Source organism: Bos javanicus, chromosome 11, assembly GCF_032452875.1.
Source record: "Bos javanicus breed banteng chromosome 11, ARS-OSU_banteng_1.0, whole genome shotgun sequence".
NCBI classification, from domain to species: Eukaryota; Metazoa; Chordata; class Mammalia; order Artiodactyla; family Bovidae; genus Bos; species Bos javanicus.
The window spans coordinates 82709894-82726691 of NC_083878.1; the positions used below are offsets into that span (position 1 = coordinate 82709894).

General features: G+C 36.8%; 1 protein-coding gene across 2 annotated transcripts in view; it reads left to right on the forward strand.

Annotated features, from left to right (window-relative positions):
- The window catches only part of NBAS (NBAS subunit of NRZ tethering complex), a 335203-nt gene that overhangs the window by 108205 nt on the left and 210200 nt on the right, over nt 1-16798 (forward strand). For both annotated transcript variants that reach the window (XM_061433269.1, XM_061433270.1), the window contains one exon: nt 16586-16669. In XM_061433269.1, the coding sequence (XP_061289253.1) occupies nt 16586-16669 (84 nt within the window). The remainder of the gene's footprint in view (nt 1-16585; nt 16670-16798) is intronic.

Consider the following 16798-nt stretch of genomic DNA (forward strand, 5'->3'; position numbering starts at 1 on the left):
GAGAACTTCTAATAACTCTCTTCTGATACTCTGTCTTCTAAATCTTGGATTTGAATAGCCAAATATGAAGACTTTCCTGTTCCTCCAACAACATAAAATTTATGTTATAAAAGCAAAAGATCAATATGCATTTCATTAGAATTTTTAGGACAGACTTGATTTAAGTAAAAATAATTTACCTTTTAAATTAAATCATATAAATCAAATAAAGAATTTACCTTTAAAAAATCAGACGACATTATTCCTGTTCTTCACGACTGAAAGGTAGATAAGAGTTTACCTTTTTCCTACACTTGGAGTTTCAAATTAGTAATATTTTATGTTAGCTTGTGATTTCTTCAGAGATGAAATAATTTGAACTGTCTTTTTCATCAAAGTTGCCTCTAAGCAGTTTTTGATTCAGAGGATAAACTAGTGCCTAATGTTTTTTTCTCTCTTTTTTTCCCCCTTGAAAGGCAACAGGAAACAGTACCATAGTCAATTACTATTGGCTTACTTTCATAGTTTTAAGCATATTCTGGAACTTTTTCTCCTGTAAGAAATATATTACTATAATATTTTTTGTGAAACGTGTTGATTTTTGAGTTTTAACTTTTTTTCAGTGAGATTTATAATTAATCATGAGTACATAATGAAACTGATTTTAAAACTGAAGCAGTTCTAAATTTCCTTATATTATTTTATTTTCATTGAAAGAACAGTTTAAAGAAGGTGAATGAGTCAAATACAATTTTGTGTTATTTCAATAAAAATTTAGGGAATACTTATGTACCAAGCAAAGTCATTATATTAGACTAAATAGGTAAACAGATATATGAGTCACATGTGATCACTGTCCGCAAATAAATTAGAATCTAGTAGGGAAGATCAGACAGGTTGAGTATAGAAATAATTACCATAAAGTTAAAATACATGTCATAGGCGTATAGATAGCTGTATAGACGGGAGAGATTACTTTCTGTTACAAAGAAGATAAATCAAGAAAGCCTTGGCAGGGTGAAGTTTGATCTAGGCCTTGAAGGTTGAGTGTGGTTTTTTTTCATGCAGAGAAGTTTGAATAGGAAAGAGTCATTTGAGTAAATAGTTTCCCCGAAGTCTTTTCACCTACTTAGTCCTCACATATTCTTGAGTCACAGAGTACAGATGTTCCCAACTAACTTGTTAATTGAAAATCTGTGCAGAGGTTTTCCAGTAAACGATTATGGAACTTTTTTTATTTACATTTTTATGTTGCCCAGTCCTGATCATAATGATTTCTTTTTTCTTCTCTGAAAAGTTTAAAAAGCAGTTTTTATTGGGCATTCTCTTTCTACTATTGTTTTTGGTTTTTTTGGTTGCTGTTGTTGTAAGAGGAAAACAGAGGATGAGCTAGTTGGATAACATTACTGACTCAGTGGACATGAATTTGAGCAAAGTCTAGGAGATAGTGAAGGACAGGAAAGCCTGGCGTGCTGCAGTCCGTGGGGTCACAAAGAGTTGAACACAGCTTAGCAACTGAACAGCAACAAATGAAATGTCATCTAAACTATATCCTGGATGATGAAATAACAGTGGAAAGATTCAGTTCAGTTGCTCAGTCGTGTCCAACTCTTTGCGACCCCATGGACTGCAGCACACCAGGCCTCCCTGTCCGTCACCAACTCCTAGAGCTTGCTCAAACTCATGTCCATCGAGTCGGTGATGGCATCCAACCATCTCATCCTCTGTCGTCCCCTTCTCCTGCCTTCAGTCTTTTGCAGCATCAGTGTCTTTTCCAGTGAGTCAGTTCTTTGCATCTGGTGACCAAAGTATTAGAACTTCAGCTTCAGTATCAGTCCTTTCAAAGAATATTCAGGATTGATTTCCTTGGGGATTGATTGGTTTGATCTCCTTGCAGTCCAAGGGACTCTCAAGAGTCTTCTTCAACACCATGGTTTAAAACATCAATTCTTCGGTGCTCAGTTTTCTTGATGGAAAGATTGAAGCATTGCTATCACTCTTTTGATTATAGAGAGAAACATAAAAGTGTTTCTTTTCCCTTTAAAATTGAGAAATTGATTAGTTACCTAATCAAAATTCGGTTCCCATATGTGCAGTTTATTTCTGAACTGCTATGAGCAAAGAACAACCAATTGGTTTATATTCTAGGCTTGAAGTAAGTATGTGGCCGCCTGCAGTGACTGTCAATATAGAGGCATACAGGCAGCATGCTACAGAATGCTGGCAGTTTCTGAATCCCAGAGTAACCTGGTAGTTGGACCAGAAGGAGAGGCCCCAGAGCCTCTCTTGTCTGGGAACTCAGGGTCTGGGGTTGGAGGTGGGAGAATTGGTTTGCATGTTTCCTGGCACTGTGGGCATCTTAGATCTTGACTTGATTAGTTCTTGTCTTTCCATTAATTTAAAGCTACAAAATAGATGTAAGGCAATTTTATTGATTATGAAGGGGTAAGCAGACATTTAAAAAAATTTTTTATGAATCTTGGAAAGTATGTTGATGTTTGTTATATCTTGTTCTTCTGAGAAGTGCTAAAGAAATGAAGGTGTAATGATTTATTATTTTATTTCTTTTTGTATTTGATGAACAGTTCATGATTATTAAATATAAAAAAACTTGCAAGTGAATTTTATAACTTCTATACAATTCTCATAGCTTATCTGTGAGATAAGCAGAAAAGGAATTATTATCCTACTCTCAGGGAAAAATTTTGAGAAGCATTAGGGAAGAAATCAACCCTGAATATACATTGAAAGGACTGATGCTGGAGCTCCAATACTTGGGCCACCTGATTCGAAGAGCCTCATTGCAAGAGACCCTGATGCTGGGAAAGATTGAAGGCAAAATAAGAAGAGAGTGGCATAGGATGAGATAACTAGATAGCATCACTGACTCAATGGATATGAATCTGAGCAAACTCCAGGAAGTAGTGAAGGACAGGGAGACCTGGCATGCTGCAGTGCATGGGGTTGGATAGCACTTAGTGACTGGACAACAGCAACAAATGAAGAAACATGTCCTGAAGTTGTTTTTAAAAATAATTGTTAAATGCATTATTACTTTAGTGTATATATAACTATTGTCAAGTGTTTTTATTATGGCTTAATACAGTTTAAATATATTTCCCCAGTTTTATTGTGGTATAATTGACGTATAGCACTGTATAATTTAAGGCATATAGCATGATGTAAAGTTTGACTTTATTTGAAATTAAAAATATGTTTGAGAGGGTACTTTTTTTTTTTTTTATTAAAAAAACTACTGCATTCTCCTTACTAGATCCAGCAGTACTTAGAGATACCAAATGATAGTCTTTTCATTGAGTGGGATCTTTCTTTCATTATTCATTTTCTTCCACAGTTTAAATACCTTGACCAATCATTTCAGAACATGGGACCTTTAAGTAGATAACATCTTCTGAATGGTGAAATTACCATTCGGGAAATAGTCCCTATAATTCTTTTTGATCACACAATGTCTTTTCTTGTCAAGATTTCATTAATATGTAAATACTTGCCTGTAACAGCAGTGAATCTCTTTATCACATATATTTAATTAACATATAAATAACTCTGGGATGCACTTTTTCTAATTTCTAATATAGGCCATCCTGTTTAAATATTGTATTTATAATAAGTAAAAGTCTGTTAGAGTCACATTGAACGGGACATGTGTATTCCTGTTTGATTCATGTTGATTTTGATAGAAACCAACACAATTCTGTGCAGCAGTTATCCTTCAAATAAAAAATAAATTTAAGAGTCACATTGATATTTTGTAGACAAAAGCAAATACATTATTTTAAAAATGTTTTGATCTCAGTATGTTCCACTGTTTAATCTTAAAAGTTTAGGTACTGTATGTAATAGCTATGGAAAAAATCCATGATCTGTATAAATGTTGGGATCACATGCATGGTATTGATCCACATACTTGTCGTGGAGGAGTGATGGTATGATACACTGGAAGGAGCAAAGGCTTTTAGTCAGAATATGGGTGTCTGTCCTGGTTCTGAACTTCTGAGCTGTGTTACTGTTGGGAAGTCTCTTAACTTCTTTGAACTTGAGTTTTGTCAAGTGTGAAATGGGGAAATTGTAAAGGTATTGTAATGGTTCAGTAGCCTAAGAGATGTATTACCTAGCAGAGTTCCTGGCAAATAGCATTCCATGTACGGCAATGGTTGTGTTAATACAAATATGGCTGTAGCAGTAGCAACAGCAGTTTTTGGTACAGGTTGATGAGAAGAATATCATAATATATTTTATTTTCAAGTGCGTTAAGTAGGTTTGCAAAGGACTGATGAATAAGCAAAATATAAAACTGTAATAAGGACTATTCCTCTTTGATGATGCCAATGCTTTGGTTTTTCATTTGGGACAGCACCCCTTAACTGGTTTCGGGTACCTGAGATTTTGGACTGTTAATCAAAAAATTGACCATTGTTTCAAACAAAGTTTTTAATTTCACTTTTTATTCACTTTTTATTGACTTTATAGTTTTGATATACATCAAAAACTATATTATTGATATAGGAAAATGAACAAATCATAAATGGGCAATTTGAATTGTTATAAAATGAACACAATCAGGAAACAGACCTAACAAAGCACTCTTGATGCTGTCTCCTTTTACCCTCTCCTGTTCACCTTACCCGTGAGAACCACCCTGACTTCTAACGGGATAGCTCAGTTTTGTCAATTTAAACATGTGCAGTGGTTTATGAGGACTATTGTACCTAAACTCTGGAAAAGCATACTATTCTTCTCAACAGAGATCAGATTTCTGATGTTCTTTGAATTAAGTGCCTATCTTTTTTTTCTAATGCTGACTGTACAATGACATTTTGGATTTTTATATTTAAAATGTTTGTTATAGACAGAATATAATTTTGCCCTTTATCTGTCAGTCTCTGCTTTTTAATTGGCATGCTTAGACTATTTGCAGGCAGACCTCATTTTATTGCACTTTGCTTTATTGTGCTTCGCAGATACTGTGTCTTTTACAAATTGAAGATTTGGGCAACCCTGAATCAGGCAGGTTTATTGGTGCCATTTTTTCCAATAGAATTTGCTCACTTTGGTGTTCACAATTTGGTAATTTCTGCAATACTTCACTGCTGCTGCTGCTAAGTCACTTCAGTCGTGTCCGACTCTGGGTGACCCCGTAGACAGCAGCCCACCAGGCTCCCCCGTCCCTGGGATTCTCCAGGCAAGAACACTGGAGTGGGTTGCCATTTCCTTCTCCAGTGCATGAAAGTGAAAAGTGAAAGTGAAGTCGCTCAGTCGTGTCCGACCCTCAGCGACCCCATGGACTGCAGCCTACCAGGCTCCTCTGTCCATGGGATTTTCCAGGCAAGAGTACTGGAGTGGGGTGCCATTGCCTTCTCTGCAATACTTCACACTCTTTCATTATTATATTTGTTATATGATCTGTGATCTTTGTTACTATTAAACGTGACTTGCTGAAGGTTCTGATGATGGTTAGCATTTTTTTTTAGCTAGAAAGTATTTTAAGACTAAGGTATGTACATTATTTTTTAGATATTTCTATTGATAAGTTGATAGACTACACCATAGTGTAAACATTTATGTTTGTTGTTCAATCTCTCAGTCCTGTCTGACTCTTTGTGACCCCATGGACTGGAGCCTGCTCGGCTCCTCTGTCTATGAGATTTCCCAGGTAAGGATACTGGAGTGGGTTGCCATTTCCTTCTCCAGGGTATCTTTCTGACCCAGGGATTGAACCTACATCTCCTGCTTGGCAGGTGGATTCTTTACCATTTAGCCACCTGGGAAGTCCCAACTTTTATGTTTATGGGAAACCAAAACACTCACGTGGCTTGTTTTTTTTTTTGTGATACTGCTTTATTGCCATGATCTAGAACCAAACCCATGACATCTCCAAGGTCTACATCTCCTTGGGTCTACTGTACTAAACTTAGGAAAGTCAGGTCTGTTATTTTTTCAAGTATTTTTCTTCTTCCTGCTCCTCCCATCCCCAGTATGCATCCTCTTTTTTGGGACTCCACTTCCATTTAGGTTAACCACTTGATTTGTCTCACAGTTTTTTGTTTTTGGTTTTTATTTTCCAGTCTTTTTCTCCCCCATGTTTTGTTTTGGATAGTTCCTATTTACTAATTTTTTTAGTAAAAACGTTCACTAATTTTTTTAGTAAAAAAGTCTACTAATTTTTTTTTCATTGTCTCTTATTGATGATATTAGTGTGTTTTTCATCTTAGCTACTGAAGTTTTTATTCCTAGGTAGTAGATTTGGGTCTTTTTAAATTTTCTCCCCTCTTACCATGTTATTGATATTTCTTAGAAATTGGTTATTCTCCTGATTATGGGCCATAATTTCTTGCTTTTTTTGCATACCTGCTATTTTTTTTTACTGGATGCCAGAGATTTAGGTTTGTTCATCTTGCTGGTAGCGTTCTTATCTCAGTTGTTTTGGAACATGCTTTTTCTTCCCAAATTCTGTTGGTTTATTCAGTCACACTTCTGTGTTTCGCCATGTGCCTTACCATGTGTACTTTGAGGTTAGTTTCTCTGTGCAGTTGATCTAAATAGGTTTCTGAATTTGTAATAGAATAAATTCATCTGTAGGGGTTTTTAAATCTGAACATTATAGAATATGATCTAGCATTGCAGGTACAGAGGTATTTATTTGATATTGTTTTCTTCTTTGTGGATAATTTGGAGTCTTTTTATTCCAGGGTCAGGTCCCTGATCACATTCTATACTTCCTGTCTTTTTGTGAATGAGTATTTATTATGTACTTAAGAATCTATATAAAGCATGACTCATTTCATTCAAATGCTCCAATGTTTTGCTTTCTTTGTCTTCCTGCCGTCTCCAGTTTAACTTTGAACCTCATCAGCAATAGCGATGTGTTAGAATAACTTGCACAGCAGACACCTATACCATAGTCTTCCCAGTCACAGCCTGTTAAGTTGACACCAGAGCCTGGCTTTCTTCATTTCTGGTATTTTCACTTCTTCAGTTATGATTATTGTCAGTCTGCAGTGTAATTTGTCCTCTACTTAGAAGATTCATGATGAAAAGGCTGTAAATAGACTTGTACAGCAGCATCTCAGAGCAAACAGTCTTATGCGTCTTTGTTTATGGAAAGTTTAGGACAGCCCACATCTCTCTGCTTATTTATGCTCCTGCTTTCAGGCCAAGAGCCACCTGCAGTGTACGGTATTGTGATGTTGCTCGTGGCATGGGTATAAGATAGGGAGTGGTATGGTCCATTTTAGAAACCAGAAATGTGTGAATAAACCTCAGGTACATTACCAAAGTTTTCAGCTACAGTCAAAGCTTATTAATCGTGAGATTTAAATACCCCTGTGGTTTTAGGGTAGGATTGTTTTTTCATTTATTTATTCAGATTTATCCATCCATCCGTCAGTCTGTCCATCATCCATCCATCCATTAAATATTTCGTGAGGTTTAAGTGCATGCCAAGTGTTGAACAAAGGATATGAAAATCACCAAAGCTTTGAAGGAGCTTACAGTTTAGTAAAGGAGCAGAACATAAATAAAAAGTTGTAATTGAGTGCATTGACAGTGGGAACAGAAGTACATGCAGTGTTTAGTAATATGGAGGAGAGTCTGGTAAGCTGCTTGGTATGGGAACATCAGAGAAGATTTTAGTTTTTTAGTTTTTTTTTTTTCTTTTAATGAATAGTATGTTGACTGACACAGTTAAAGAGAACATTATAAATAGGCATGCCACGAATCATACTACTTTTCTATCCATTTAGATGAGCTTTAAATGCTGTATTATTTTTACATAACTTATATCCACATTTTTTCTTCCTACTTCCATTATACAGCTTGGTTCTGAAATATACATTTTTCTTTCTTAGAAGAGTTTTTCAAGATTTAGAATCACACAATGCTTCCTTTCTTAAAGAAGTTTTCTAATTACCTGATGGAATCATTTTGCTGTGATCCTTCTGTAAGTTTGGGACTGAGGGTGGAAAGTGCTCCTACTCTGAAAGACATGTATGCAGATAATTATAGGAGCAGTGAGGTCAGTGCTCAAAGAGTTAGGTATGCATTCTTAGTTATAGAGCCTTCCTCTTCAATTGACTTTTATATTTTTCATTAATTATTTATTTATATCTTGACTAAGTCTTACATTTCTAATTCTTAAACTTTTTTTGGTATTTGTTTCTGAGAGCTCTGCTTTTAGAATTAAAGAGTATCAGTGACTCTGTTTCTGCTGATCATTGAATCATTTATTTGTTCATTCAATCAGTGATGAATATTAAGCTCATAGAGTTTACTTTTCTGCAAATTTATGATCACAGTACACATTGTGTATTTGAAGATTAAATGAAATAATGCATTTATATAAATTTAGTTAAAATGATTGTATATACTTGCTATGCATGTAATATTGCTGGGAGTTGTGGTAGATGCAAAGGAGTATTTACAAGAAAAGAATATTTACTTCTAGTGGGGATACAAAATTTTTTTATTTTGTTATGACCAACCTAGACAGCATATTAAAAAGCAGAGACATTACTTTGCCAACAAAGGTCTGTCTAGTCAAGGCTATGGTTTTTCCAGTAGTAGTGTATGGATGTGAGAGTTGGACTATAAAGAAAGCTGAGTGTAGAAGAATTGATGCTTTTGAACTGTGGTGTTGGAGAAGGCTCTTGAGAGTCCCTTGGACTGCAAGGAGGTCCAACCAGTACATCCTAAAGGTGAACAGTCATGGATGTTCATTGGAAGGACTAATGTTGAAGCTGAAACTCCAATACTTTGGCCACCTGATGTGAAGAGCTGACTCATTTGAAAAGACCCTGATGCTGGGAAAGATTGAGGGCAGGAAGAGAAGGGGACGACAGAGGATGAGATAGTTGGATGGCATCACTGACTCAATGGACATGGGTTTGGGTAAACTCCGGGAGTTGGTGATGGACAGGGAGGCCTGGCGTGCTATGGTTCATGGAGTCGCAAAGAGTCATACACGACTGAGCGACTGAACTGAAAATATGTATTAAGGAAATTAAAGAACTCTATGGAAACATAAGACAAATGTACCATCTTATGTATATTATCATAAGTTTAAATAGGAGTAAATGCCAGGGGAATTGTTCAGTTATTAGTAGTGAGAATCGAGAACAGGAAGAAAGCAACCTAGAGTGGAATGGTCATAGAAACATCTGAGAAAAGCTGGAATTTAAGCTCGAAGAGGTGGGGTTCAGGTAGGTAGGACATCATAGTAGAGCAGAGACTCTGGAACCAGACTTGCCTGGATTCAAATCCCAGCTGCAGCGTTTTAGTTCTGTGATTTTATGAGTTAGGATGCTGTCTGTCTTTCAAGACTGCTGACTTTGTGTGTGTGTTTGTATGATAATATATAATTTTATAGTTGTTCTTACAAACTGTAAGCATTTTCTAAGTGTCAGCTATAGGCCAGATAAGGTTGGATAACTTTATAGATAGTGTGTGAAATGTCCGTTCAGTGCGTGTCTATAAGCAGGAATATGCAGATATTTTTTTGAAGGGCACCGACAAGGAAATCAGTCTTGCTATGGCTTAGGATCTGCATGAGCATAATTTGTGCTGTTTTATTTAGTGATAGGGATAAAAAGCAGATAAAATTTCTTTTCCTAATTTCTTGTTCAATCTCTGTTACCACCACAACCTGATATAGGATCAGGGTTTATAATGTATATTGATACACTTCATGAATATTTTGGTATGTTTCATTAGTTTTATAGTTGCTAAGTCCAGATGTCATACACTTTATCTTTGTTGTGCATTTTATTGTCTTGCTATCTGGAAGTAATGTGAGATAAAGGCCTTACACTTATTCTCTGTACTGGTTCTGGTCGGTCTAAGTAACGCAGAACACAGAATGAAATCGATTGGGTTTCTCTCCTATTACCTCCCTTTTGATAGTTGAGGGCATGTAGTTTTGGGCCTCTCCAGTGTGAGAATAGTCCTCATCAATTCTTACTTGACGTACACTTTCCATCTTTCAGTGTCATCGCCCTTTCTTCCCTAGTTGACTTTCCGGGTAGCAAGGAAAGGTAGTCTTCCTTTTTCTGAGTACCTTCAGTTGTCTTTTCTTCAAAATTAGTCATTTGTTCAAGGGGCAGGTGGGAGTGTTGGTGGTATAGAGGGGAATTTTCATATCATTAATGTCTCTATTCATCCTTCATCCCTTGTTTGGTTGGCATTAAGTACCTATGTGAGTATCATCCTTTCTCAGTTACTTATAATTAGCTTTTCTGGGAATTTCTTCAGTGATTCTCCATTGGAGTTTGTGGCTTTCCATTAAACTTTAACTATTTAACGACTAGTTCTCCTTAGAAATAATCAAATCATCCTCTGTTCATGGTTAAATATTTATTTTCAAACGATTGCAGTCTTTTGGGAGAGAAATAATGCCTTGTGGCACCTGTTGTTTAGTCGCTAAGTCGTGTCTGACTCTTTGTGACCCTATGAACTGTATCCCACCAGGCTCCTCTGTCCATGGGATTTTCCAGGCAAGAACACTGGAGTGGGTTGCCATTGCCTTCTCCAGTGGATCTTTTAACGCAGGCATTGAACCTGTGTCTCCTGCTTGGCATATGGATTCTTTACCACCAAGCCCCTGGGAAGCCTGTGGTGTTTACTACTACCTTTTAAATCAGCTCCTCAGATTTTTTTGTCACTATTTATTGCAGTGGCCAGGTGCCCACCCAGTGTGATGTCAGCAGAGTTTATTGCCATTGTTAGGCATTTGTAAATATAATCATTCATATGATCATTAATGTGGTATTTCTATTTATCATATAGTAGATCCTGAAATGGTAACAAGTCACATATATCCTGTATTTCACTACCCATGAAAAACCTTGGTGGTGTTGATAATACTGCTGCTTTTTATGGCGAATGAGTGCTTATTATATATGAAGTACTGTTCAAAAGGCTTTCTGTGTTCTAATTTGATCCTTCGCAAATTCAGATTCTTATTATCCCTATTTGACTAATGAGCAATCTTGAAGTACATGCAGATTGAGTAACTTGATCAAGATGACATGGCTCTGCAGGGTGGTATCACAGTTCTAACAGAGATTAGACTTCTCAGAGCATGCTCTACCTTTTAGATTAGAATTCAAGAAAACATGGCTCTAGTCTCATCTTTGTTTTGGGCATTAATGAATGCTACAATATTTACTAAATAGATGAGACATCTGGGTCCCAGGGATTTAGTGGTGAAGGAGAATTCAAGTCCTAGTGTGATGGGTTTTTTTTTTCCTCTTGTTTATCTTTGACACATTGCTATCACCTGAGAATACTGTTAAGTTTCAGGATATCTTATTAGCCTAGTCTCTGTTTCATAAGCCAGTTACTAATGAATAAATATAACTTAACATCTTTAAATCAGTGCCTGAAAGGTGGCAATTAGTTGCAATATACTGTTTAGCTTTTTGTTTCCAAAGCATAGAACGTGAATAAAAAAACTTTTTGAAAGTTTATTCATGATAAAATTTCTTTGAAATAAAACATTTATATTTAGTGTGAGAAATAATTGGTGAGAGAATAGTTGACCATAATAGAACTTGTTACAGTCATTCCTTTCCTGCTGACAGATACATGTTACCTTCAGATGAAACTAGCAAAGTTTATTGTTTGGAAGAAAAAAATGAGCAGGGCTCTAACATAAAGAATCCTGAAATTAAGCAGAAGCAGTCATTATTTTGTAAAGGGGTAATTTAAGTGGCAACAAAGGTCCATCTAGTCAAGGCTATGGTTTTTCCAGTAGTCATATATGGATATGACAGTTGGACTATAAAGAAAGCTGAGCATCAAAGAATTGATGCTTTTGAATTGTGGTGTTGGAGAAGGCTCTTGAGAGTCCCTTGGACTACAAGGAGATCCAACCAGTCCATCCTAAAGGAGATCAGTTCTGGGTGTTCATTGGAAGGGCTGATGTTGAAGCTGGAACTCCAGTACTTTGGCCACTTGATGCGAAGAGCTGACTCATTTGAAAAGACCCTGATGCTGGGAAAGACTGAGGGCAGGAGGAGAAGGGGACGACAGGATGAGATGGTTGGATGGCATCACCGACTCAATGGACTTGAGTTTGGGTAAACTCCGGGAGTTGGTGATGGACAGGGAGGCCTGGCATGCTGCAGTCCATAGGGTCACAAAGAGTAGGACATGACTGAGCGACTGAACTGAACTGAATTTAAGTTTATCATGTACTTCATTTTTTTTTTTAATTGGGGATGATGCATTTAAATTTACAGTCTTCCCTAGCAAAGTGGAAACAATAGAAGAAAAAGATGAAATAAAATGTATGTAAATGTTGTTTTGTGGTTATAGAACTGAGATTCAAATCAGTTTTGCACCTAACAAAGCTTTGTATAGCTTTCTGGAAGGAACAGCTGTGTTTTCTAGTTTTTTTTTTTTTTTAAACCATGTTTTCACCTAATCCACTTAGTGATCAGTTTACAGGGCTAATATTTTTGTTTTAAACAGAATTAATAAAAAGTTTTTCTCTAAATTTTATTAAGCATTCTGTTTTCTTTGTGAAAGAATAAGCTAAAAGTTGGGCATTTTAAAGATGCTAATGATAGAACTGATCAATCATTTAGAACTGTAAAGAATGGTCAGGTTTAGGGAAATACATATTCTGAAATCCCCCCCCCCATAAGTATAACATGACATGTTAAATTCTCTGATTGTAGATGTATACAATCACCAGTATAGATTTTGCCCTTTCATGAGGATAATAATCTGTATCAAGAAAGTATTCTTGCTCTCAGATCACAGAACCCATGTAAATATACCTCCTCGATGTATGTGTAATCTTTCTTATTGCTCTATTCCGATTTTGAATTTTTGTGATGCTCATGAGATCACTCTAAAAAACAGTCTTTGTGGTGTCAGTTAATTCATTTGCCATATTATTTTATAGTCTGCTAAATGTCAGGCATCATTTTAGGCTTGAGGATGTGGCAATAGACAAAACAAGGAAAAATGCTGCCTTTTAGGAATTTATATTCTGACTGGGGAAAAACCCTATGTCTTTCTTAAATGTTATTTGATTTACGATAAAGAGCTTAACAGTGTTTTTACAGCAAGCATCTTAAACTCCTAAAATTAGTCCAAAAATAATTTGCTTTGTATAAGCATCCTGGAACAAAATCAAAGCACAGAAAGGTTTCTGTTTTTATATAACTGTTGAGGATCAAGCCTAAGATGAAGCCATATTTGGTAGGAGTTAGTTTCTGAAGATGAAGCCATATTTGGTAGGAGTTAGTTTCTGATCCTACTGGTGATGAGATTGGTTTTGTATCTCAGTTTAAATGTGTCCTTTAAATATGCATATAGAAGGTCCTACTGGGGTGTCTGAACTAAAATATGAGAAGGTTCATGTTGCCCTCTGCTCGAGCACAGTCTGACTGGTGCCTCTGTCTAACTTGGTGGCCATCTACTAGCTGGGAGGGTAAGCTTTGGATTCTGTCAGGTTGTGTTTAAATCTGTGGCTTTGTCATTTATTGAATTTATGAGGAGAGACAAGTAGCTTGGGCCTCAGGTTTCTCATTATAGTATCAGGAGGATAATACCACTGCAGTGCTGCGGCTGCTGCTGCTGCTGCTAAGTCGCTTCAGTCTTACTCTGTGCAACCCCATAGACGGCAGCCCACCAGGCTCCCCTCTCCCTGGGGTTCTCCAGGCAAGAACACTGGAGTGGGTTGCCATTTCCTTCTCCAATGCGTGCAAGTGAAAAGTGAAAGTGAAGTCGCTCAGTTGTCTCCGACTCTTAGCGACCCCACGGAATGCAGCCCACCAGGCTCCTCCATCCATGGGATTTTCCAGGCAGGAGTACTGGAGTGGGGTGCCATTGCCTAGGTAGGACCAACTTAGGTATTGCATATTAAAAGCAATTTATCGTGTCTGGTCCATAGTGAGAAATCAATAAATATTAAAGGTTATGCTATTGCTGGCCATTCCTAATATATTATTGTTAGTATTCTTACCATTATATCAGTGGTGATCACATTTAGAAACACGTAGAAACATTTAGTTGTGCTGTGTCCTGAAAATGGAGCAAAAATGCTTCATCAACCTAAGGCTCTTTAGGCCTGCTTTTTGGAGTGAGTCTCAGAGCAGAACCTGTCTTTAATGTGTGATTTGATAAAAATAGGCATGTTTTCTTACCCATTTCAGTTTATTGAAGGTTGACAAAGTCTTAAAATTTTCTAGTCTTTTTACCAAATTTTGTAGTCTTTTTACCAAACATTTGCCAAATAAATGTTACTTTGCTCAGAGCCCCACACCATTACTGATCATTTTAGTAGTAATCCTTATATGTAGTATGTATTTTATAGAGAAAATGCAAATCTCAACTTATGATAAATTTTTCTCAGTCTTTTGAAAAACATTTTGTGTAGCTTATGGAACCATGTCTGCTGTAATTAGAAAAGGCGGTAATAGTTTGCTGAATTAATTTTTTCCTTGTTCCTCAATTCATTGCTACAATTTATTCTTATCTTGGAAGAGTGAGCATTATTATCATTGTTGTATCCAAATGTTTTCTTTTCTACCTATTCAGTGATCTGTGATAAAGTATTAGTTACTGATGTGGAAGGAAATAAAATAGTTTTTTACTTGGTGACAAATGAAATACTGTGATTTTGGTATCTATTGTAATTAATCGTCTATATGACTGAAATTTAAAACCATGAAGTCTCATGCCTTCAGAAATGTATTTTTGGTTTGCTAAGACATTGCATGCTAGCTAAAAAGTGGGTAAAATTCTGTTTTAAAAATAATATAATAAATTTCTTATGTATATCTAACAGGGAACTTTAACTTCAGAAAATTTGCAACAATAATAATAACTTCAGCAGTCATGTCTGACTCTTTGTGACCCATGGAGTGTACAGTTTATGGAATTTTCCAGGCCAGAATACTAGAGTGGGTAGCGTATCCCTTCCCCAGGGGATCTTCCCAACCCAGCAATTGAACCTGGGTCTTCTGCACTGCAGGCAGACTCTTTACCATTTGAGCCACCAGGGAAGCCCATAGATGCTGCTGCTGCTGCTACTGCTAAGGCGCTTCAGTCGTGTCTGACTCCGTGCAACCCCATAGACAGCAGCCCACCAGGCCCCCCGTCCCTGGGATTCTCCAGGCAAGAACAGTGGAGTGGGTGCTATAGATAGATAAATCAACCCTGCTGATCTCCAGGGCTTCACAGCTTCTCTGTTCCTTGTAACCCCCCAGCAGTTTCCTGCTGCTATCTACATAAAGACTACCTACCTTTTCCCCAAATGCTTATGAAGTATTTTTTGTGTAAGACCTGTTCCATAGCTTAGGAAGATAAGAAACTGCAAAACATAACCTCATATTATACAAAAGTGCAGTCCTTTCTCGGAGGCTATGATAAATTTTAGGAAAGTACTACCATTGATACTCAAATATGAGATAAGATGTTTTATTGAACTATAAAAGCAAGGTGATTGAAATTTGTTTTTAGAATTTTTGTCTTCATTCTTAGTTCAGGATGTTTGTGTTGTTTTCATAGATTTACGGACTATTAGAGCTAAAAGTTACTTTAGTGGTTGGAAGTGCTTCACTTTAGAAAGTCATGTGCCAAGTACTGTACAGCTGGTTAAAAGACCAGTGGATTTATGCTTTCCTTGTCTCTTCCTTCATAGTTTGCTCTGCTGTCTTACATTGCTTCATTCTTCCTTTTTAATTTATTCTTAACGCCGTGCAATCAGGACTTATCTTTGCCTCTTACATTTTCCTTCTATCATTTATTGGTGATATTTTTAACTTGCAGAATTATTTCTTCACTCTGATTATTAGCTGTGTCCTCTCAGCCTGGTCCCTGGTTGCTCAGCTGGTAAAGAATCTGCCCGCAATGGGGGAGACCTGGGTTCAATCCCTGGGTTGGGAAGATCCCCTGGAGAAGGGAAAGGCTACTCACTCAGTATTCTGGCCTGGAGAATTTCATGGACTGTATAGTCCGCGGGGTTGCAAAGAGTCAGACATGACTGAGTGACTTTCACTTCACTTCTGGCTGTTAGGCTGTCCAGTATAGGCACCACCAGCCACATGTAGCTATTTAAATTTTAAATAAAATTAATTAAAAAGTATTAAAAGTTTCTTGTTATCAGTGTCACATTTCAAATGATTGATATGAATATATGTAGCTTAGCAGTTACTGTATTGGATAACCCAGTTAGAGAACAGTTCTGTGATCACAGGAAGTCAGGTTGTACACTTTTTGAGAGCAGGGGACCATTTATGTTAGCATTAAAAATATAAAATATGGAGTTTTGATAAATATTTTAGAATGTTTGAGTGAACTCAGCCATACCACCTTTAGTTTCTCGTTAACTTTTTTGTTTTGAATTTTCCTTTTCTTTTTGAACCATTTTACTATCAAAGAGAAATCAGCAGTTTTGTATTTTTTATTTGCCTATTGTATATGATATGTGTCATATACTACTTAAGATACCATAAAAAGAAATCTTGGAGGTTAAGGTTACAGGATTGATTACTTTTGTATTATGTTCCTTATGTTTCCAGTCATTGAGGTAATGTGTCTTTTAAATGTATGTGCTTTTTTTTGAAATGTTAAGTTATGACGGTGATTCCTTGGTGATCGTTCCTTGGCACGAACATAAGCACCGAGATGAAGACTGGTGTGAGGAGCTGGAGTGCAGGTAAGAACGAGCCAGGGGGAGAGCGCTTCATGTCCTTGTAGGATGGATGAATAGCAGGCCCAGTGCAGGTGGTGTGTGGTGGGTGGTTTACTGGATGGTGGTCCCTGCTTGAGAGTTTGAGGGACATTT